This window comes from Chinchilla lanigera, unplaced genomic scaffold (assembly GCF_000276665.1).
Source record: "Chinchilla lanigera isolate Chin_1 unplaced genomic scaffold, ChiLan1.0 scaffold00088, whole genome shotgun sequence".
Lineage (NCBI taxonomy): Eukaryota > Metazoa > Chordata > Mammalia > Rodentia > Chinchillidae > Chinchilla > Chinchilla lanigera.
Window position 1 is genome coordinate 514829 of NW_004955489.1, and position 24011 is coordinate 538839.

Sequence of the window (24011 nt, forward strand, 5' to 3'; positions counted from 1 at the left end):
TTGCGCTGGGAGATGGCTCATAGGTCACTGCTGCCACCATGTGTCTCCTGTCCTGTGCACCCCTAAGGACTGCCACCAGTACAGCTAGCATCAAGGGCTCAGGCAGGGGATTTTGATCTCCCACCAGCAGGCCAGGACATTTTCCGGGAAAGGACACCGATATTCACAGAAGACAAGCTCTGGAGGAACAGAGGGGTGTGGCTATGTCAGGGTGTCACAGTGTTCTCCACAGTGTCACCACAGCCTGATGAGCCCAAGAGATTAGCAGGAAGTGCTGCCATTTCAACTATTCTGGGCAACAGCTTCTATTTCTGTGCTGGTTTCCATCTTCCTTCAGAGGTCACAGAATGGCCAAGAAGCTGAAGGAGCTTAGGGAAGACCTACAGCTGGGTTTGTGAAGCCTGAAGGTCCCGTGCAGGGAGGTCATGGGCAGGGAGGTCACGGGCTTTGTGCACCCATGCGTGCCTTGCCTTCCACATGACTTCCCAGGTTGGGCAGTCCCGAACGTACTCAGTGGCCACCCTGCACCCTGGGCCTCACTAGCAGAGCCCACCTCCCTAACTGGGGTGCCCATACCAGGTCCCCTCCTAGGGTGAGATGAGAAGCAAGTGAACAGGACGAGGGGGCTGCTCCTCTCCTGCCTTGGGGCCCTGGTGCTGGGAGGCCAGGCCATCTTGCAGCCATGCCACGAAGATCAAGAGCAACAAGAGGTCGATTCACCAGTCGCAAGTCTATTCCTTGCCAGGTGACACTGTGCTTACTGTTTGGGGGCTGCTGGCTGAACCTTTTCTCTTTGTAGCTAGAGGCAGCCCAGTTGGCACAGTGGGTTCTCTGAAGACCATCCAAGCCTCTCAGAGGTCACCAACCGCTTAGGAAGATCGCGTCTGACCTCCCTCTGCTGATGTCTTCTGCCCTCCGTGTCCCCCAGCGAGTGTCAGTCTGGAGAACGGCGAGTGGTCTGGAGTACAGGTTTCTGCACCACGCTGGGCTCACTTTTAACTTTCTGGGAGAATTAGCATGAAAGGCCGCTTCTGTACATGGGGACGATGAGTCAGAAATGTCATGATGGAAAAGTTTCTACCCCACTTCTCAATTCCAACCTATGGCGCTCTGAGCCTCCCTTTCCACATTTGCCTACTTTGTGCAATGCAGTCAGAGGGGCTGTCTGGGAAAGTGCTAACGCAGGCCACCAGTGTTTGCATTTTCTTCCTGCTCTCAGTCTTTCAGCATCAAGTTGCAGTCGATCACCTCGAGGTGGCCAGAGGAGCAGGAAGTGTGCCCAGCGCCTGGAGAACCTGCCCCCTGCTGACCACCAGTGAGCGAGCACTGCAGTGCACCCTGGTCCACGATTCTAGGAAGATGGGCCACATTCATGTGGTCACAGTTGTTTACTTGATGTGGAGCTCACTAATGAAAGCAGAATTTTGCCAAATACTTCTGTCAGACAGCAGCGCTCATGAGCCAATGCACTGACCTACTGTCACCGCCTGCCTCTTACCACCCTCCATCGGCACCCACTGGCTCCACAGCTTCGGTTCTTGGTTCACAAAAACATCCTTAGTGATGTTTCTGGAGTTCCTATGCAGTGGTAGGCACACACAGAGAGCATGTCTACTCGCGAGCTCTGTTATTGGCTGTAATCCAATGCACACGGGCTTATCCAAGTCTAAACCGCCCAGCCTGGCTCCTGGGTGAGCACCATGTGGCTAAAATTAGCCTGGCCATCTGCTGAGACAGCATTGGGCTGTCCTGAACCCCAGCAAGCCTGTGGGGAGGGGGCTGGGCTGGGGTATGGCAGAGAGGCTGGAGGCTCCCAGGTCAGGAGGACGAGGGGGACAGGAGGGTGGAGCCACACTCCAGGAGCCCAGGTTCATGGTATGGTCTCATAGGAGCCACACACAGCTTTACCTGCAGCTTCTTGTTTGCATTCAGACTCCAGTAGAACTGTTCTGGGGATTTCAGTGATAATGGCCAGGATCTATTCTATCAGGAGTGCTTATAGCGGTCAGAAACTGGGTTTTGTAGGGCTCTCATGTGAATTCCTAAGACAACTCTGGTCAGTACCAACTTCAGGGATTCGGAACAGTTTAACTGTTTCCTCCCTCTCATGTAGTCAGAAGCACTATTCAGGGGGAACCCTAGTTCAGATGATCCAGAGCACAGGGCTCTCTTCTGGAGACCCCAACTCCTACTTCCCTTTGTCTCTGGAGAGGCCCTGCACCCCTCAGAGTTAAGAATCCACTGTTCCAAGCAGAGAGGAAATCTGGAAGGATAAATGTAACCCAGACATTTATTATACTCTGTGACCAATAACCCCTGGTCATTTATTGTACTCTGTAACCAATATTTTAATTTGTATTTATGGATTAGTCTTAACCCATTGTCAGAGATCCTAGACTTGGGCCAGGGTGTTCTCTGGCTTAAAACTGCACTGTGAGGGGCCGGGTATATTCTCAGTGGCAGACTCCTGTCCCTGTCGCCCATTAAAAAAACCAAAAACTGCACTGTGAGTTGGGGATGTAGCTCAGTAGGAGTATGTTTATAGGCTCCAGGTTCCTTCCTTAGCATGAGGAAAAAACAATAAGCAATCAAAGCTAATGAAACAAGAAATTACACTTCAAGTTTATCAAGTAGAGCAGGGTGTGGTAGAACATACCTGTAATCCCAGCACTTAGGAGGATAAGGCAGATTGCCATGAGTTCAAGGCCAGACTGAACTACTTAGTGAGAACTTGTCTACAAAAACCCAAACCAAGAAAGTGTTAAGTTTATAAAATGTATTTATTTCCTGTTCTTGAATGAAGCACCAGCAACAAAAACCTAAAATAATGAAAATATTCACAACATTTTGACTCTAAAGCAATATAATTCTAATTTAACCCTCCATCACGAAGTTCCCTGGATTTGCTAAAGGAATGGCCCTTCTGATGGCTCCCTAACTGGCAGCTCCGGCCCTCCTGTAATTGGCCACACAACTAGAGTCAGGACTTTTTTCTAAAACCCTTTCCATAATTCTTCCTGCCCTCTGCCAGGACCTGAGTTGACAGAGGTGACCCAAACCAACCTTCACACTAAGGGCGAGTCCTTAGTGGTCCCTCACTTTTGAGGCCTCTCTTGAGAATTCCCTGGGGCCCTCACTGTCCTGTTTGCAGCACATTTTCCCCTGGTAATCCTGTCTCTGGCATTTGCATATTGGCTCACGGTATAAGGAGCCTCTAACTGCCAGGGGACAACCTTATCTTCCAATTCAGTGGAACCATTATCGTTTCTTTAGGAAGCATTTCTCCCCTGGATATTAAGACCTCCAAACAAAATCTATGTTGGATTTTGTTTTGTTTTTTGAGTCTCACTAGGCAGTTCAGGCTGGCCTTAAGCTTACTACGTAACCCAGGCTGGCCTTGAACTCACGTGATCCTCCTGCCTCAGCTTCCCTAGTACTGTGATTATGTGTGCCACCACATCATATGGAATCCCTGCCAATGTGTATTTAATTAATCAGGTGTTACAAGCAAGTGTGAATCTCTGATTTACAGCATCTACTGCATCCTGTAAGACCAAACCCCATCCCTTCAGAGTGCCTGTCTATGACTGGTGCTGTGATAAACACCCACATCTAGTCATTAGGCCACTTCAGGTAATGGGGTAGCGGCCCAACTGGCCAACTCATAGCCTCAGCCTATGCTGTGCTCTCTTCTGCAGGGAAGCAAAGCCATGGAGGAGGTCCCAGTAGTGGACAAGCACCAGAAACACAGGACAGACACGCGGTGTCCACTGGGCCAGCCTGTGTGGGGCAGGGTAGTACCATTTATACTCAAGGGACAACTGACCAAAGGAAAATGTTCAAGGTTGTATCTTTGGGCTTTCACGTTTCCCCAAATGTACCTTGTAACCTAGGCCACCTCTCTAGTAATGAGAAACACTGTCATTACCCTCAATCAAATGGGCAAATGCCACATATGCCCAAGAGAAACTGCCACCTCAGGTGCCACGTGGGGCTGAGGACAGCAGGTGCTGCTCAGGCTGCCAGAGCTCACACAACAGGAACGCTGACTGGGACGTGGTGAACTGTCCTATTGGGCCAAGTAATGCACAACACCAAGCCTGAAAAGTGATTCCGATCTTCTGGGAGTGGAGAAATAGGTTTGGGAAAAAAGAAACGCTGTCACCTATGGAAATGCAAAATCCCCAGCCACCTTGCTGCTTCAGAGCAGTGTGAAACAGGTGCGCGCGCGCACGTGTGCTGGTGAGCGAACCTAGAGCCACGTGCTAGGCAGGGGATCTAAGAACTCCTCAGTCCCAGTCAAAACATCCTTTCTGCACAGACCCCAAGAGACAGCAGATGCAGGAAAGGCTGACACACACTGTCCAGACGTTCAGCTTGAAGCTAACACCAAGTGCACACCACACACACCAGAGGCGAGGCCAGGCCACACTGGACTTAATCTGGCCTGAACTTACTCCTGAACCACAGCAGGGATGTTGAAGGATCTATTTTTCAACTCCCCAAGACGGCAACACCTAAAGTAAGATGAGAACCACAGTGGAACCTGTGGGCTGAGCCGCGAGTGGGTGTGCAGGGTCTCAGGACCTCCGTAAACAGGCACACACCACTGCTAACACCCGAGGGTGGGGCAAGCAGCTGCTTATGGGCAGGTAACACCTCTGCTCCTGCACAGCTCGACAGCCTGGGCAGGGTTGGCTTTGAACTTAAAAAATACTTTGTTTGGGGGCTGGGGATTTAGCTTAGCGGCAAAGCGTCTGCCCGGCAAGCGCAAAGTCATGAGCTCCATTTCAAAAAAAAAAAAGAAAAAGAAAAAAGAAAAACTTTGTTTGCCAGGTGTGGTGGCACACACCTGTGATCCCAGCCCTGGGGAGGCTGAGGCAGGAGGATCGTTGGTGTTTGAGGCCAGCCTGAGCTACAAAGTGAGCTCAAGGTCAGCCTGAACTGCATAGTGAGACCCTGTCTCAAAAAAAGGGTAGGGGGGCTGGAGATTTAGCTCAGCGTCACAGCGCCTGCCTGGCAAGTGCAAGGTTGTGAGTTCGATTCCTGGTACAGGGGGAAAAAAAAAAAAAAACCCAAAAAAACAAAACCAAAAAAAGAGTAAAACCTGTCTTGCCTCTAAACCAACTTTCCTTGCTTTGCTCTACCAGAAATCTAACACCCTAACTGCAGTTTGCTAGATACAGGCACAAACACGGTCACCGCAGGACAGAGCTACAGTTCACACATGACCCCTATAGTAGCTCAATGTCACTTTCCTTTTTTTTTTTTTTTCCCCCTCCGGTACTGGGAACCGAACTCATGACCTTGCGCTTGCCAGGCAGGCGCTTTTGCCACTGAGCTAAATCCCCAGCCTCTCCTGTCTTTTTTTGAGACAGGGTCTCCCTGTATAGTTCAGGTTGGTCTCAAACTCACAACGTAGCCCAGGCTGACCTCAAACACATGGTGCTCCTCCTGCCTCAGCATACAGACTGCCAAGATTACAGGAGTGAGCCATCATGCCCTACTCTTCTGTCCTTTGTTTCTCTCACCAAAAAACAAAATAAAAAACCCCTGAACACCTGCAGTGTAACTTCCAGGTTTGAGATAGCAGCTTCCTGTTTCCTTTTCCTCTGGGGAAGGTTTATAGAATCTGAACCCTGCTGTGTAGCCCCTTCAGGGTAGGTGCTTTGCTGTTCACAGCCATCTCTGCCTGTGACTCTGCCCACGTTCCCACTCACTCCTATGAAGGGTCCCTAGGGTTGTAAGGCCCAGCCATATAGATGTAAACGTTCAGAGGACTCAGATGTAAACGTTCAGAGTCAGCCCAAGTCCCCAGCAGTTCTAGGAGTGATATGGCTTATGTGCTCCTCCTCTTTCACGCTACCTGCTGAGCGCCTCCTGTCCCTGGGCTGTGGTTTCTCCTACTCAAGTGGGCCTTCGTGTCTGCTGTCTGACGCTCCTGGGTTTCAGAGTCGGGCGGAGACAGCCGTCGGTGGTCTCTGTGGACCTTGCCCTTCAGGGACTAACCACATCTGCAGTGAGAATGAGACCAGACACAAGCACGAGCAGCACAGAAGGATTTGTATTTAATGGAGAACGACCATCGGCCCTTGGGTAGCTACATTGGTGATTACAGATGATTTTAATCTAGAAGACAAAAATCACTCATAGGTGAATCAAGAATTCCAAGTGCAACTTTTAACTGACTGTATCACACATTCAGAGAGCTTCTACGCTCTATTTCTAGAAAAGAGAGAAAGCTCTCATTTTCTAAGAGAAATTAATATTCTTCCTTTTGGTCTCCCCATTATCTATCACTGAAAGGCAAAATAACACAAAATCCCAAAACTAAAAAGAGGACAATAAGTACAAGATGAAGAAAATCTAAATAGTATGAAATTAGTTTTTATTTTCAGCTCAAAATAAATGCTTAACATTTTGCCAATATCAAAACTAAAAACGAACACTTAGAAAAGAGTGGAAGCACATTTCCTTCTCTGGGGAAGCCAGTAAGGCAGAGGCTGTAACGTGGCCCAGCTTCTCCACAGGACTAGTCTAGGTGAACAAAGTGAACAGAAACCTTAAAACCTTTCCCAGTGTTTCCTTGGTTGTCAGCTGCGTCTACCAGGACCGTGCCTGGCGGAGTAGCCCCCCATCCCCGTCAGCTACAGCACAAAACCAAGGATTTGCAAAGTTGGGAGGAACCTTTTAACCTGTTCATATAAAATCCTCTCTGTGGAGACTGAGTAAAGGTAACAGCCATCAGCAACCAGCTGAGGTCTGCGAGGCTGCCCACATGAGGACGTCAGGAGCCCTGGAGCTGGTGTCCCTGCACGAGCCTCGGCAACACCTCTGAGTTCACCACAGGGATGTCTTGAAGTTGAACTTCAGTTTCAGCAGATACTTCAGGTTCACCTGAGCGATGTCGTAGACAATGTACCTGGAGGGGAAGTGCGTTAAGGAGACAACAGCTTGGAGTCCCGTCCCTCCTTCTCCGGGGATGGCAGGGGCTCGGGATGACCAGCTGTCCTTCAGGCACACGAAGGACCCACGGTCCTCTGGAAATGGGGCAAGACTTCCACCCTGCAAACATGGGGAATCAGATACCGTGAGACCCACTACAGGACAGTCCTGAGGAATCCGGAGGTGACCTGTGCACAAGTATGCAATGATATGGCTTCCGGATATTCTTCACGCTCACACTCAGCACGCCATGAAAGGATACTCGTTGTACAGCAGGCAGGTGTCATTAACACCTGATGAGATCCCTGTGCCGAGGGGAACCTCGACTCCCTGCAGAGTAATACTAGCCGAGGAGTCAGGGGTTGTTTTTCCCAAACCTGCAAAACAGAAGGTCAAGTGCTAGGGACTATGAGAATGGGTGTGAACCTGTCATAGGGATATGAGGTGCAAATCATGCCTGGTGCATGTTTTTGTTTTAAATACACAAATCCCACATTCTCTCCAGCTATGAAACTGGAGGCTGGAAGGCGGGTGTGGTGGCCCACGCCTGTAATACCAGCACTCAGGAGGCTAAGGCAGGAAGGTCGCTGTGAAATGGAAGTCAGTCTGGGCTACATACATAGTGAGTTCAAGGCCAGCCTGAACTGCATAGCAAGACCCTGTCTCAAAAACCAAAACAGGCTGGAGGATTCAAATCCAGGTTCTCAGGTATCAATATGAAACATTTTTTGTGGAGAAGAGTAACATCAGTCCCCTCTGGGGTTACACAGCTGCTCTACCAAATTCCACAGCAGACACCTCCCCAGGCAGCTTGGTGCCCTGAACACCTGCCACCAACTACAGCATCCCAGGGGCTGCAGGTGCCACTGCCCCCAGAGGACTTTTCCTGTAGGACTGACAGAATTAGGTTAAAACGCCAAGCTGGCAAATACCCGAGCTACTGGTGCTTGCATATGGCATCTGTGATACTGGCTACAGTCAAGCATGAAACTGTGTTCAGTTAAATGAACAACCAGCCCTAAGCCCCAGCCTTCTGGAAAGCAAACCCCCTCTCCCTGTTCTCCTGGGGTCCTGGCTGCAGCAGCAGCAGCACACAGGGGACATCACCTTTGACGCTGTGCTTGCCCTTGGGTAACTTGCTGATATGAGAAGCATGCTTCAGTTCGTACCTGTTTGGGAGAGAACAGTCTCAGAGCCCCTAGACTAGCACACTGCTTAGCATCAGCAAGTCTGATGACCTAGAACACCCAAGAACCCTGCCTACTGTCATTGCCGGTGCTCAGCCCGTCCCACTCTGGCCCCATGCCAGGAAAGGTCCTGTTTGGAGTTGCGGCTGGCTACTCTGGAGGTTTCTGTCACTGACCTTTGGCCTAAAATGTGACCTTGCTCCCTGGGAAACAGCTGATAGGATCAGAGGAGATGCCTGAAGCAAGCTGACTCATCAGATTTTCTTTGTGGGGAATGTGGGACTGAAATTAAGAGCCCAGCCCCATCTAGTTTGGTTTCAGAAGGTCTAAATGTTGGTGAGAGGTGGGGTGAGTTGTGGGGCGGCCATCTTTGGTGCAATTCAACCTCTCTGCTCCCCGTCCAAGGCCTGGCTGCCCTCCCACCCATGTGTGCTACTCACAGGTGGTCTGAACTGTCGGGTCAGTAACTGGTGGGGCCTCTCCTCCCTCCCGTCAAGTCCCCCCTCCCCACCCCCGCCAAAGCAGGCTACTCACATGTTTCCAAGGGCTACCTCTCCCAACAGGATTAAGCCTATTGGGTCTCCCTGAGATGTGTGGCAGTAATTGGCGCTCTTGGAGACCATGTCAGCGAAATAGATGCCTTTCCCAAACATGTAGCCTGTCTGCAGAGTTAGAAAAGGCACAGATGAAATCCTCCCTACGCAAAGGTAGGCCATTTACTCAGACGGCAGACTTGAGCCAGTGCACAGCAAGCACTGCCGATGCCCGAAGCCCAGAGGCTGTGAAGAAGTTCCTGGACCATGCTTGCTTTCTCTCAGCTGGGAAAGTAACCTCACTGAGAGTCACAAAATAATTCACACTGCTCAGACTTGCAGCAGATATACAGGTACACCCAAGACTGCCAGCTGTCATTTCCAGCTCCTGCAGTAAATGAGACAGGAGGTTCAGAGAGCTTGGGTCATCTGCTCAGTCACGGCCCACTACCGGGACCAGTGAGCCACCACACCGTCTCCCGGCTGACTGAGGTGTGCACAGTCCGCTGGCCAGGCAGGGGCAGAGGCAGCACAGGATTCAGCCTGGCCAGCGCCCAGGTTCGTTTCCTGTATGTCAACCCACTCAGCATTCCCAGCAGCCCTGGCCTGCACACTTCTGTTCCAAAAGGACACTGAGGCCTGTGCAGCTGTACCTTAGACAGGGCGGGGCTGGAGGACGAGGGGAAGGTGGGCCAGAGAAAGAGGTGTGATAAGCTGCACCTGAGCAGCTGCTGATTCCCTCCGCCCAGGTACCTACCACAGGCGCTTCAGGTGGGGCTATCCGCAGGCCCTGGGACAGGATCCCGGCAAAGTTGGTGGTCCTAGACCCGTGCCACAGCAACTTGCGGTTGTGGAGCTGCCTGAAGGGCTTGTAGCGTTGGCTCTCCCCTTCCCGAGCGATCTTAAAGATCTGGCAGGGCAGTCAACAAAGGACACACAAAGGCAGCTGTTACTCTGGTTCCCTGAGAGAGCGCACCGGACTGGGAGTGCTGACCTTCTGTCTCTACACCAGGAAGTACAGGTCTGCTGCAGCAGGGAAGCTACTTCCCCCGGCATCAGCATAACCCGACCTAGAGAGAGGCCCTTCCCCACAGGAGCCATCCCTGAGTCAGCAGAGCATACCTGCTGATTCTTTATAGGACTTGGAAGGCAGATTTATTACATTGATGGGCACCAATTGGGAAAGCACACCTGATTTTAGAACCAAGTCTGGATACTGCAAATGCCCTTTAAGAATAAAGGGCTACCCCCAACCACAAGACTATTATTAATTTTCCTGCCCAACAGACAAGTGAGTCACTTGCTCTGCTTATTTAAAGCAAAGCAGACTGCTCTTGTCTGACAAGGCCCAGGCTGGGGTGAGGGGAAGAGAAAAGGAGTCAGTTCTTACATCGACCACCTCCAAGTCGTATGCATTGTGTGTAGTTGCATGTGTGTTCTTCACATACTTCCTGATGATCTCAGCTTCCTCGGAATCTCTGTCAACCACCTAGAAAACAGGTGTCTTGGAACTAGAGCAAGAAGGTCCCTGAGAGAGTCCCATGTAGGCAGAACAGCAATCCACAAGCTGAGCAGATGCCAGGACCAACTTACACTCCTCACCGGAAGCCATGTTCTAGCCGCTCGCCTGCCAGGCCGAGCCCTGGTTCTATCTCCCTGGGCAGCTCTCTTTTTGCCTACTTCAACTGCTAAGGGTCTCAGGCGTCTTCTAAAATCCTATGCTCTTCAGTATCAGTAAAGCTACAATATGGAGCTCAGTGACTGGGGAGAGTCCAGAACAAGGAACTGACTCCTGGGGCAGCAGTCCAGCATGTGCCAGACACAAGCCAAGGGGCTGGAAGCCACCATGTAATTAGAAATGGAGGGACCCTGACCAACTACTGAGATTTGAGGAGAGGAACAAATGCTCAGTCTCAGTTAGGGCCACGTGTTACCCCAACTCAGAGCACAGGCCTAATAGTGCAACGTTAATGTAATTCACACTAAATACGCCAGCACAAACTGTGCAGAAGGCTATACATGTTATGTTTTCATGTTCTTATTACTAAGTTTGGAAAATCTAGGAATTCTGGTCTTCCTCACCACTAAAAGCTTCAAAACCAAATGGAGAGTGAGAGGAAAAGCATGGTCTTCCCATCAGGAAGGTACCTCTGGGCAGATGGGGAGATGCTGGAATTGAATGCCGCTGAGCCCCAGTCTGCAGCCTGTGCTGGGTCTTACTCCAGCAGCAGAGGCTCTGGCTTAATACTTCCGGGTGGGAAGCAGAGGCCAGTGAAAACGAGGCACAAATCTCCTCTGGATGGCCCAGGCAGGCTGACACTCAAGTTCAAGGACGCCTGTGTGCGCACACACAGGACAGGATACATCACGAACACCCAGTATCCGTTACAGCCAGTGCTGGGCATTTCCATTTCTGAGATGGGACCCTAGAAAACAACCTGAGTGTCTACACCCCTGGTCTTGAAGTCAGAGCTCCTTTCCAGGCTAAGGGGAGAAAGAGGAACTTCCGGCGAGATCTTCCAAACCAGCCTCCACATCGAGCTGAGCACTCACTGGAAAACTTGCCTGGCAGACAAGGCTGGGGTCTCCAGGGACCACCGAGCGAGGCTGAGAAAGGCAACTTAATGGGCCCAACAATCTCTCCCTGGTGTCCTGACACCCATTCATATTGGGGACCCCTGCTCTTGGGGTCAGCAGCTAAGGCCCTGGGAAAGGGCTGCCTTCTTACCTTAATGTCAGTTTTGAGCTTCTCATAGTTGACATCAATGGGGTCCTTGCTGCTATCATCAGACCCACCTCTCAGCAGACTATAGGCCACCTCGATGTCCAGGAGGTTGTCTAGCATTTCCACCTTGGCCTGGGGAGTCAAGTACCGAAAGTGAGGGAGACAGGTGTGCTTTTGGCACAGATCGCCTGTGTGTGACAGTGTCCTTCCTGCACAATGAGGACATTCACAGCATTCCCTGGGGTGCTAATGAGGCCTCTCTGACTGGGGGTGGCAAGAATGTCCTATCTTGACACCTCATGCCAGTGAGGACTGACACTGAGGATGCCATGAGACATGCCTCAGCCAGAATTCCCGTGGGTCCCCTGTGAGGTGCAGAATGGATCTCTCTGTCCACTGGCTCTTCTCGCCAGAGTAAGGACAGGAAAAACAATCAGTCCTCTGGGATGTTGTCTCCACCAATGGGGAAAAACCTCATTTCCAAACCAGGGCACTGGGGTGCTCCTGCCTCAGGGACCGCGAGGGTGAGGGGCAGTGACAAGGAGGGGAACCCAGCCCTCACCTCAGGGCAGCCCCAGACCTGGGCGCTACCTGCACACTGTCTGCGTTGTTCAGCAGTGGGGGCTTTTTCATCCCGAAATCATGGGGGATCAGGGTGTAGAAGCGATTTGAGAGATCCAGGATCTGGGAGTCGCTGCTGTCTTGGGATAGTGCCTGGAGGGGAAGGGACAGAAGGAACGTGAGGCTGAGGCAGGAGTGCCCGGCACTTTACCATGCTTTCCTCCCTAGAGGGTGCACTGCAGCTAGAGGCCAGGTACAAGGCGCTCCAGACAGAAGCCTGCACCCCACTGTGTGATGGCGCTGAGCAGGGTGGGACGGAACCCTGACCTTCTCGAAGCCCAGCACACAGAAGGTTTCTCACCAGTGGCTGCCTGGCACAGTGAGCAACGCAGAATGTTGGCTACAAAGCCCTGGTGAGGGCTCGTGGCTGCTGGAAAATGCCTTTCATCATTTCCGACGTCTGAACATTTCTCATATTGCGATGGTGGTTACCACTGCTATGAAATTCAGTCAGGCCCCCTTTCACCCACTGACTCCACTTCTGAGGTGAGGAATTCATTTGTGCACGTGCAGGTCCTGGTGGCCGGAAACAGAAGCCATGTAGCCCTAACCCTACGTCTCCCGGCGCCCACACGTGGAGGGCAGCCCTGGTGACAGTTTTGCTGACCATGGGTTGGGCAGGGTGGCAGCCTGTGGGCCTACTTCTCACCATGGTGCATGGACTTTGCTCTGTCTGGCTGCAGCTGGCACTGGGCAGTGGGGAAGGATGCAACCTCCCACCTGGACAAATTAGACAGCCTGAGCCAAAGAGAGCCCTGCACGTTCCCAGCCTATGGATAGTGAGGAAAGGTGACTGGATTTAATAGCTCTGACTCAGGCCTTCCTCCAGGATCAGCCATGAGGCTCACTCCCTGGACCTCCTCCAGCCCCCGCCATACCCCACCCACACGAGCAGGCCTTCGGAGGCACAGCCCGAGTAGATGTCGAGTGAACGTCAAAGGAAGGATGCAAAATCATTTTCTGTTTGGCAGTGTCCTAATAACTGCAAAATGAACTCAGCCTAATTTGTAGGGACGCCTATCACAATTTTTAAAGAGAACCAAATTCATCCAATTTACAGGAAGTCTACTACACATCTAGTAACTGAAAACATTACTATGTGTAAGTTATGCAACATCTTTAGTCAGCAGCAGGCACGTGTCAGATCCGCTGAACTGAAACAAATCCAAATCCTTATGAACTGAGGTTCCATGTTGCTGTTTAATTAGTACCGGGCAGACATCACTGGTGCCACTGCTTGTAAGAGCAGTGGTCAGGAGAGACTGGGAAGCCCCTGCTCGCTCACCTGCTGGACCTCACTGAGGATGGTGTATGCAGCCTGGATCTGTCTTTTGCTTAGCTTCCCCAAGGGCATCTTCTGAAGGTCGATCTGAGGAGACAGGAAGGTTCCCCTCTCAAAGTTGGCATTCAGGAGCTGACCACAGGCCCCTCAGAGCCCAGCAGAGACTGTTGGGTTTTCCAGGGAGACCTGGTGACCCAGCTCCACAGAGGGTGTGGCCCCTCCCCTGGCCAAGGCTACATTCTCAGTGGATAAGCTAACTGTGTCTTCCGTAAGCCAGCTCTTCCAGAGGACACAGTGCCACTATCAACCAGTTCCAAAAGGGGACAAGGGCCCCTGGCTCTGTCATGGCTCCCATTCCAAGACCCCTCTCTGGGGCAGTACGTGCACCTCTCCCTGGGCTCCAGGCCAGAAACAAGAACGAGAAATTTTTGGGGGGTGGGTGCTGGGAATCGAACATAGGACCTCGTTCTTGCCAGGCAGGTGCAGCACCACTGAGCTATTTCCCCGGCCAAGAACCGAGAATTTTCAAGTGCCTCAAGTTACTTTCAACAGAACATACACCTAAACTTATGTATATTAATCTTCTGAACTGACATTGCCCCTTTGTCCCAATAGTATCAATACTGCTCACAATCCCTGGCAACTACCGTGTGGAGAGGTTACAGGTGGTGAAGGGAAAAAGCACGCAGCAGAGGCCAGGTCACCAGCCAGCTTTGGCTCCTGCTCTAGTGTGGACCACTGTCCCTGAAGGCCCACGGTGTGAAGTCGAGTGGCCAGGGGGTGGTGCTATTATGTGTAGAACCCTAGGGGGCCCATGGAGGGAGGCTGGGTCACTGGGTGGCCTTGAGAAGAATTCTGGGACCTGGACACATTTCTGCTGCCCTGAGCTGACAGCTTTACTCTCCACGACACTGTGACATCACAGGCCCAGAAGCAACAGAGCCACCCGCTATGGGCTGAAACCACAAGCGAAAGAAACCTTTCCTCTTTTACCCAACATCCCAAGGATGGAAGCTGACCGGCAGTTCCCCACTCATAAAGCAGGGCCACCTTCCTGAAGGCCCCCGTTCACCTCTTTGTTGGCTGCTCAACCTCTAACAGACCCTTCTAAGCATGCGTGGAGAGAAGGCACCACACCCTCTCTGCTCTCCCAGCACCTCCATGGTGCCCAGAACGAGACAAGCTCCACAGGAAGCCGGGGAAGGGAGCTGTGAGGATGGCTAACTACAGGGGCACGAAAGTGCACAAGGTGAAGTGGGTAGCAGCCAGGGGCCAGGTGACAGTGCCCAGCAAAGAGCACGTGTGCCTCTCTGGGCCCACCACACCAGAAACCCTTGAAGTCTGAGTTGTGGCACGAGTATGTACACCCTTGGCACCGGGCCTGGCGAGGAGGGGCGAGCTCCTTCAAGCCAAGAACAAGGTACAGAAGAGGAGCAGAGTGACTCCCACGCGGGTTCTCGGTGGGCTCTGGAAGCAGTTCTAGAGAAGGTGCTTCAGACACTTCCATCAGGGGCCACACAACCAGGGCAAGAGCAGATAGCTAGGACGGACGGGGGGCAACAGTTCCTACGCTGCCCAATTCTGCTGACTCTACACAAAATGTGCACACGGGCCACAAGAAAGAGAAAAATGTTCAATCAACACGGCCCCCCAACTCCTGGGTAAAGAAAGAAGGGTACAAGGAGCATTGACCCAACTCCTGGATAAGGAAAGCCAGTATAGCACTGGGCGGTAGGCCAGGGGTGGCAGCTCCCTGGCACCCACTGCAAGGAGAACGGTGTGGAGACGCCTGCAGTCTTGGATGCAGCAGCCACTAGGGCTGTGCTGGAGCAGGCTCCCTGGTTTGCAGCTCCCTCCTCACAGGGAGAGCCCTGATGTCCCTCTGTCTACGTGCCACCTGGACCCCACACAGCCCCCCTCAAGCTACGAGTGTGCGAGCTTTCCACACTGTGTAAGGTTGCCCCCAGCCTGCTGCACAGCACCTCCCTCCTGTCACAAGAAAGACCCCAGGCTGAGACCAGTTAGAAGAGTACAGATGTACAGAAGGCTAGAAACGACACACAGGACTCTCAAACCTGAGAGACAGACCTCTTTTCTTGGCCCCATGTACCATGTTCTTCTGACAAGCTGTTTCGTGAGTGAGACTGCCACATAGAAGTCAGGCTATGTCCATGGGTGCCTGCGGCCTGCAGAGGCCAAAGTTCCAAGCGAAGGACTGGAGCAGTCCCACCAGAGGGTGCTCTCTCTGGGAAGAATGCCTACCAGGTGAAGGAGGAAAAAGCTGCTCTCTGCACCACCTGAGGGTGCTCCAAGGCTGTCCAGTGGCTCCGGGAGGAAGATGCAGGACACAAGTCTAACTGGAACAGCCTTGGGAGTGCAAGGCCAAGGTCAATCCCAGACTCAACTTCTGCACTGGCTCCTGGAAGCTCAGGATACAGGGGAAACCTAAGCAGTTACTGCAGCTGTGCATTTCCCACGGCGGCCCAAAGTCTCTGGGCTCTGTGAGCAGGGAAGTGGGTGGCTGAGGAAAGGGTCCCTTCTGCACGTATTCCCCAGCCAGGACGGAGGCGAAGTACACCACACACAGGGATACACGCCAGGCAGGAGCACCTGCCCACCTTCTCTAATCACAGCTAGGCAAGTCCCACCCACAGAAAACGTGTCAGATGCTGTGCACAGCACGAGCTACAGCAGTGCAAAGGTTTATCCTATCCATCCTCATAGGCCCTTTTGCTAATGGCTGTCACCAGCCTGTGGGGTGTTGGGAGGTGGCAGATCCTCTAGAAGGTGGGGCCTGGAGGGAAGAAGTTAGGTTAATGGGCTGTGCCTTAGAAGAGGACACAGGGACGGCACCCTTTCCTGTCTAATTTGCTTCCTGCCACCAAGAGGTGAGCACTCTTCTTCTACCACATGCTTTCCGTCATGACATACTGTGCTACATGCCCAAGGCCCTCAGGGCCACGTGACTAGACTGAAACTTGAAAGTGTGAACCAAAATTAACATTATCTTCCTGTAACTTGCTCTCCCCCAGCACTGTGTCACAGGGACAGAAAGCTGACACACAGGTTTCTTTCTCTATAGGTGGGGCTAATACTTGGGACTTCACAACTCCAGATGACTGGTTCATGAGGGGTAGATGCCCCTGGCCCATCTGGCCTATCAGGCAACAAGAAGGAAGGGGTGGAGAGCGCTCTCCTGAGCCACCACTTGGCTCACATCAAGTCAAGGGCCTTGGCAGAGGAGCAACACAGCAGGCCTCAGCAGCCCTACGCCCTGAGACTGAAGGTACCAAGAGCTGGCACCACTGTCTCTGGTTTCTGAGAGACAAGGAAATGAACAGCCAGACCCTTCACTGGCACAGCAGCAGTCCCTGGCCTCAGCTAGCACCGACACACGAGTCCATCCGACACGTACCTCGTACTCCACCATGGCTTTTTTCATACTTTCCACGTCGAAGATCATCCTAATGAGCTCCTGCACCGGCTTGGGGAGCTTGGATTTGGTGCCAGGGTTTACTGTCAGCTTCTTCACTGCCTCTTCATCCTTTAGGGAAAAGGGTGAGACCCACGTCAACAGCCCTAGCAAAGGGGTGGAGCTGCGGGGCTGCAGGTGGTCGGGACTGGGATGGGGCATCTAGCAAAAGCAGCCAAGTATCCAACTGCATAACCGTGATTACCTGGCCATAGTCGATCTCCAGAGGGTAGAACTTTTTGGGATACTTTGTAAAGTTTTTGGAGTGCCAGGCATTCCCAGTCTTTTCTTCATATAATTTCATGAAGTGCTCAATTGCATCCTCTTTGGATGGCATCTGCTCCAGTTTGTTGCTACCAATCACAGTGCCCACACGGCCCCAGGACCTGAATATCCAGTACCTACACAAGTAGAGTAGGCATCAGAGATTGACAGCTTCCCTCCCCATCATCCCATCCAGGGAGAAGAGTTACTTTTTATGGTACTGAGGACTGAACCTAAGGAGTCCTGGGCTACATTCCCAACCTCTTGTTTACTTTTCAGATGAGGTCTCCGTAAGTTGCTAAGTTGCCCAAACTGGGCCCCAACTTTTCATCCTCCTACCTCAGCCCCCTGGTACCTGTGTGACACTGCCTGATAGGCCAGTGCTCTACCACTGAACCACACCCGAGTGCTAAGGGAGAACTTAGTAGTGGAGTAATAAGGGAATTTGACAGGTGGCAGCACTAGTGGTGGCCAGTGGCCTTCTCCCTTCTTTTCTGGGAGATCTCATCATTCTAGTTATCTGTGATTAGGGCCCAGGCCCCAGGTCCTACAGGCCTTCTATTTCATGAGCTGAGGCAGAGGTTCCCTGGGCCTGGAGCTCACCTGCTTTCCTTGTCGTCCTCCAGAAGCTGCAGCTTATAGTAGGAGTTGGTCCCTTTGATAATGTCCACCAGGCCGAGGGTCGCGCTGAAGACCTTCCCACCCTTCTCCAGGACATGTGCTGAGTGTTCCAGACCTGGAGGGGCAAAGTTGCTGTCCTCCACCCAGGGCACTGTGTCTCAGCAGAGGGCCTATCACCTGGAGCCCTGGCTGGCCACACGCCTCCCCCCAGGGCTTCCTGCAGCACATGATGCCTTAGCAGCAGGTGAGCGTGCCTGCGCCTACCCGCTTACCAGAGTCAGGATCCACAGCTGCTCCTCCTTTAAGAGTTAACTTCATTCTCTTTTCAGACTTGATACCTAGAAGGGGCCAGAGAAATGCAAACACGAAAGAGTCCGCTGAGACGCATCCAGGCACGGGCTCCTACCGCCCCTAAGACCTGTGGCTCAGTGCCCTCTCGGCCTGGAGATGGGACAAGGCAGCATTCAACAGTTTTGGGGACAGAGGGGCAAGACCAGCAGCATGGGCCCTCACCTTCCTCCTTGGGGGCGCCCTTGCTCTTCTTGGGGAGCACAGTCCCTGACTTCCCCTTTGGGGCCTCGACTTCCACAGGCTCTGCCTTCACCTCTGCCCCCCAAGGGGACAAGATGTGCTCCGAGAACAGCTCCTGCAGGGCCCTGGTTGCAGTGGAGACATCCTGGAGGAAATCCTCAGACACAACACGGACGTTGGCTTCCTTTACTTCTTCCATCTTCTTACTCATCTTTTCTACCTCCTCTGTTCAAATATGCAGTGAAAAAGAAAACAGCCGTGAGCCAGAGACTAAACCCCATCTCTAACTACCAGAGTTGCGCTCCGCTGAGTGTTTTCACTCTCTTCACTCACAGCTTTTCTTCCTTTCCAAACCTAATCTCAGAGCACTCTTCATCCCAACAGTGGTGTCTTATCAGCAACAACCTTCTCTGCAGGAGGAGACCCCGCAGCCCAGTGTGAGTGGGAGGGAAGTATTGCCCTGTTTCTCATCGGCTTGGCTCATCACACCTACAACTACAAAGATGGACGAGGCGGAGTTCTGAGGCACAGTGCTGACCCAAGCACCTGAGACCCCGTGTAGACCCCCAGCACTGGAAAACACAACCACAGCCAAAAAAACCCATGAAGAAATCCATTTACCTCTGCATTTTCCAAACCTAAAGCCTAGAACTTTTGTTTGGGCAGGGAACCTATTACAGCAGCTTGCAACCTTTGATTAGGAATGTAAGACAGACAAATATATGGTATATACTGAGCAGCAACACAAAATGAAAACACTCATTTCCCATAAAAAGAAAAACCCTGGGCAGCTAGCATGGTGGTGCACATCTGTAACCCCAGCATTCTGAAAGGCTGAGGCAGGAAGACTGAAAAGCTTGAGCCCAGTGTGGGGAACTTAGTGAGACACTGTCTCACAAATAACAACAAAAAAGGGTGGAGGATGTAGCTCAGTGTGAAGGCCTGGGTTCAACCCCCAGTACTGCCAAAAAGAAACAAAAACATGCCTGAGCAATGATGATGAGTTGAGAGGATTTCTCGGTTATGATCCGTGTCACACCCTTCCCTCACTGAAGCACAGCACACCTGCCACACACACTCCCCACCTCAGCTGCAGCCCAGACCACGGTTCCTCTCCACTCACTCTTGGTGCTGATGCACAGGGAGGCCTTGTTGGCTGACCCCGTCAGCTTGCCCCCGAGCTTCTCGACTTTAGCCTTCATTTCATCTTTGTTACAAGAGAGTTTCCCAAGCAGCAGGATCTTCATGTTGGACAGGGGCTTATCTGGAATGGGGGAGCATAACTGTCACACTGGCCTGCTCAGGTTCTGTGCCTCAGGGAGCAGGAAGGAACAGGGAAACCAAGCAGGGAGCACCCAAGGTGGAGCCAGGGAGGCTGCAGGGCCTGTGGTTGGCCTCTACTCCTGCCATGGTGTTCTCCAGGAAGAGCCTATGAAACAGAAGCAGAAGGCCAGCAGGACAGCAAGCTGGCTCCTGAGAAGTCACGCATACTCCACGCTGTAGACAGGCCTGGGCAGGGGACGAACCCTGAGACAATTTAACCCAGGGCAGCTCCATGGACAGACAAGGGTTCCTCGGGATCAGGGACCAGCAAGCTGGAGGGGAATGGACAGAGCAGGCTGCACAAGTGCCCACTCTCTTCTATTTTTCTCCACTGTCTACCCCTTGTCTAAAAATCAAACTGTAACTCTCATTCAGACAAAGGAGTGTGGGTCCACCTGGACCACAGCTCACACTGTTGGACTGAGGCTTCAGGGAGCAGAGCAGCCCTGGGGTGATCCCCATCAGGCACAGGAGGGTCACCAATAGGCTCCTATTCAGGAACAGGACCTTGTTCTCCCCCCAACCAGTTGTAGCTTCAACCTCAGACAGTGTGCCACACTCTGAGTAATACTGCCTCAGCAGCAGTTGCCGGTGACCTTCTGACTCTACAGGACAGACACCCTATCACACAGCAGGCTCTGGGGAACTGAGAGTTAAGGGCAAAAAACGGCCTGGGCTGAGGCCTCCGGGCACAGAAGCCTACTCAGCCTTTCTCAGGAAGCCTCCCCCAGCCCTCCAGGGTAAGGAAGTCACCTGCTCTTCCCAGAGGGCTATGCTGTCCTTGCTTAAGATGGGGCTCAGGGTCCCACTGTATCACTGTCCAACCCCTTAATAAGCACTCTTTCTGCCTCAACCTCCTCCGCAGCTGGACCTATTGCAACAACCACGCCCAACAGTATTTACGTTAACACAACACAAACTGCCCTACACTGAAGGGGGCTAGCCCAGGGCAGGGAGGGCTTCCTCAGAGCAGAGGCTACAGGACACCCTCACCCCAACTCCACACCCCTAGTCCCTCTGAGCAGCTCTGGACACAACCCTGGTGCTGTACCTGCTGTGGCAGAGGAGCTCACAGCAGCTGGCTTCAAGGATGAGGAGGCTGGGGGCGCCATGGCCACAGGGGCGCTGGCCTCGGGGGGGAAGATCCGGTCTTGCTTTTTGACCTTCAATTTCTTCAGGTAAGAGATTTCTCGGAATTCCTAAAAGATACACATTTTACTCTTTAAGAAACCAGTTATGTCTTGAAGCAACCACCAGAGAGGCTGGAGAGGATCTGACCTGTGCACATTAAATAATCTCGCAATAAAGAACATAAAATGGGGAAGTGCATGGCCTACATTATGATAATATTCTGTTGCTGCAGTACATACTTCTAGTACTATGAGAGACCTAGCATTGCGATGCAGTCAGAGAAAGGTCTTTTCCTCCAGACAAACTAAGACCAGACCCAACCCAACTCTTAACTAACCCAAAAGACTCCACACTGCCACTTCCACCCTGGCCCTTCTCCAGCAGCTGCTGTGCAGAGTGCACAGCCTCTGGGTCACACGCCCACTGTGACAGTGACAGCCCCAGCACAGCACCCACTAGGTGAGCCCCTCAAAAGGAAATCAGGGTGTGCCCCAGAGGAGGCCCAGAGAGCCCTGCATTGTTTGGTAGGAACCTGTCATTGCCGCAGCTCACTGTTCGTGCCAGTTATTTGAAGCCTTGCTCTAGGTCCTGGGGTGAGCACAGTTCCTGTGCACCTGTATCTCCATCCAATCAGAAAATAGCCCCTGTGGTCAGTGCACTCCAGCTGAAGTGACAGATGGCATCCTATGAACACTGAGAACCTAATAAATGCCACTCACTACAGAAAAGAAAAAGTTCTACCTATTGAGAAAGTAGAGGTATGCAAAGGTAAACTCTAACAAAGCATCACATTAGCTTTCTCTTTGCAGTCCTGGGGATGGAATCTAGGGCCTGTGCATGCTAAGGTGCACACCCCACACTGAGCTCTACCCAGAGCCTGCAGCTGTCTTAGGCAGAGCCAAGGCAGGGGGACTGGGAAGACGGCCTGTGTAGGCAGCAAGCGGCTCAATCTGCCAGGAGCTGAAAAAGCAAAAGGCGGCCAAGGCAGAAGCCAGTAACACAGGGTGACGGAGGGGAAGTGAGAGGCTGTGTGCAGGGTGGGGAAATGGGTGGGTGGAGGCCCACAGGCCACACATGAGGGCTCCGGGCCACAAGAGGGATCAGGCCTCAGTTCTGATGCACAAACACTAGGGGTAACAGTGACCGATCCCCCAAATCCACCAGAGTAACAGCGGCTGCCAGACTGCAAAACAGCTGCCACATGCAGGTCCTCTTTAAAAACATAGGTAGATGCTCTACAGTTGGTATGTTAAAATATAAAATACTGTTGTACTTATTGTTAGTGCACCAATTTCTCCATCAAAGGCTGCTTGAGAATGCCAGAACTACAAAAAGGTCTATAAAACTCATGTATCAGAAAGACTGGGAAAGCTGACTATCACTGCAACACTCTTGGCTGGTTTGTTTTCTGTTTTTCCCTTAAATGTTCACTGTAAGGACGGGGAAGTGTCAGCTGTAGGTGTTTTAAGAGAGCATCTAGGTAAGAGCACAGTGGGAAGACAGGAGGGAGTAGAGTCAGTTATGGCAGTGAGCAAAGACAGCAGACAGTGGACAGTGGACAAATGCAGGTGGACAACTGGCATGCAGCTCAGCGGGAAAGCACTCGCCTAGTGCACCGAAAGCCCTGGATTCCACCCCAGCACCACCAAGAAACAAACAAAAATAAAAAGGCCAAGTTCAGTTCCACAAGTGAGCAAGCGGTACTTAAATGAGAATCCCTGAGCGCTCCCCATATCTCCCGCTGCTCTACTGCTCCATAACCTGAGTGGACTTCTGAGCCTGCCCAGGCACCAGGCCTGCTCTGCCTGTTGCACCCACATGAGGTCCTGTCAATGCCAAGCACCCAAAGAGACCACCAGATCCCCACCAGTGCAGCTCCAAAGCAGGCTCCCAACGGAGGCCTTCTGTATCCCAAGGGCTCAATACAAAGTTCTATTTCTTTTTTTTTTTGAGACAAGGTCTCACTGTGTATTCCAGGCTGGCCCGAAACTCATGGTGATCCTCCCGCCTCAGCCTCTTAAGTGCTGGGATTACAGGTGTGCACCACCATGCCTGGACCAAAGTTCCATTCTCAGAGCATTCACTGTGAAAGATGTGAACCTGAGACCCCCCAGCTCTCCCTCTAGCACTAGGGTGAGAATATACCCTGAGACACTCAAATCACAGAGGCAGAAGTCACACCCCTTTATTTGCATGATGTCCCTTGTGCCTAGTCACACACGGCATGCAGCAATCAGTAAATGGAAATAAAAATAATTCATGCTCTTGCATTCAGGTGCTCTGCAAACTCCTGGAACCAGTACTAACATCGTAACACAGCACTGCTCTCTTGGTGACCTGCTGTGTGGACCAGCCCGGTGAGTGGGCCACACTGTAACAGGTCCCAGGGCGCTTCCCAATGCCTTACCTTTGGGGTCACCCACTCCTTTCGACGAGGTGTCTGTGTCTTAACCATGCACTTGGTCCAGGCAGTGACATCCCCAGTGCAGTAGTAAGCATCGCTCCTGAAGACCAGCTGGCCCGAGCACTCCTCACAGGGGAGGAGCGCCCCGAATGCCACACCGTCAGCCACTCGGTCCAAGATCTGAAGCAGTGAGAAAACTTGTCAGAGAGGAAAGGTGGACTCTAGAAATGAACCCTCACTAACTGCAGCGAAGACCTAACTCACACCCCACTCACAGGAGACAGCCCCAGGGCTGCCAGGCCTGCAGAGGGGACAGTGAGAGCGCCCCCGCTTCCACCCGGCAAAGCAGCACAGCTGTCCTCGGTGCTCCCAGCCCGCCTTGCCTGTGCTGTGCTCTGGTGTCATGCTGAGCACCTTCCTTGGTGCAACACCTGGCACGAGCACATGAGGCAAAAATACTCGCTTGCCTGCCTTCGCCCTCCACAGACTGCGGACAGGTGGAGATGTCTGCTGGGCTTCCGAGAGCCCACCCCACTGGGGCTGGAAAGTAGTGACCACAATGCCCCCGGGACACAGATGGTGCCCTTTGCAGTTAGTGCCAGCAGGTGTTCAAAAGAAGGCCTCCCACATGCTCTCAGGGCAGCCACTCCACAGCCACTGGCCCAGGCTCACAAGCACGTCCCACCGAACACAAAGCAGCTCACCGCAGATTCACCGGATGGCACCTGCTGCTTATTGAAGATGAGCAGCTCTTTCAGGTCATTTGTTGAACATGCTTTCTTTAGCTCATCCTTGATATTCCAGATTAGGTCATTCTGGGCCTGTGGATGAGGACCAGCAGCAGCAGCAGCTGAGAGACAGAAATCCACTGCAGAAGTCTGTCTCTAGCTTCCAGCCACCTCTGTAAAGTTCAGCTGGGCGGCCTTTTACTCCCAGTCAGGATTTCATTCCAGTCATGCTCCTGGGGAATTC

The 24011-nt window shown here is 52.4% G+C and overlaps 1 protein-coding gene across 1 annotated transcript in view; it reads right to left on the reverse strand.

The window, feature by feature from the left end:
• Positions 1 to 6046: 6046 nt before the first annotated feature.
• Parp1 (poly (ADP-ribose) polymerase 1) overlaps positions 6047 to 24011 on the reverse strand; it is a 36735-nt gene continuing 18770 nt past the window's right edge. Inside the window, exons 6-23 of the mRNA XM_005404495.1 lie at positions 23744 to 23860; positions 23043 to 23219; positions 20556 to 20703; positions 19305 to 19445; positions 18164 to 18406; positions 17923 to 17988; positions 17633 to 17765; positions 16971 to 17166; positions 16709 to 16837; positions 13297 to 13380; positions 11982 to 12104; positions 11394 to 11522; positions 10056 to 10154; positions 9423 to 9575; positions 8667 to 8794; positions 8053 to 8114; positions 7208 to 7322; positions 6047 to 6922 (exon numbers count right to left, since the gene is read on the reverse strand). Coding sequence (XP_005404552.1) covers positions 6841 to 6922; positions 7208 to 7322; positions 8053 to 8114; positions 8667 to 8794; positions 9423 to 9575; positions 10056 to 10154; positions 11394 to 11522; positions 11982 to 12104; positions 13297 to 13380; positions 16709 to 16837; positions 16971 to 17166; positions 17633 to 17765; positions 17923 to 17988; positions 18164 to 18406; positions 19305 to 19445; positions 20556 to 20703; positions 23043 to 23219; positions 23744 to 23860 — 2325 coding nt within the window. The 3' untranslated portion in view covers positions 6047 to 6840. The remainder of the gene's footprint in view (positions 6923 to 7207; positions 7323 to 8052; positions 8115 to 8666; positions 8795 to 9422; positions 9576 to 10055; positions 10155 to 11393; positions 11523 to 11981; positions 12105 to 13296; positions 13381 to 16708; positions 16838 to 16970; positions 17167 to 17632; positions 17766 to 17922; positions 17989 to 18163; positions 18407 to 19304; positions 19446 to 20555; positions 20704 to 23042; positions 23220 to 23743; positions 23861 to 24011) is intronic.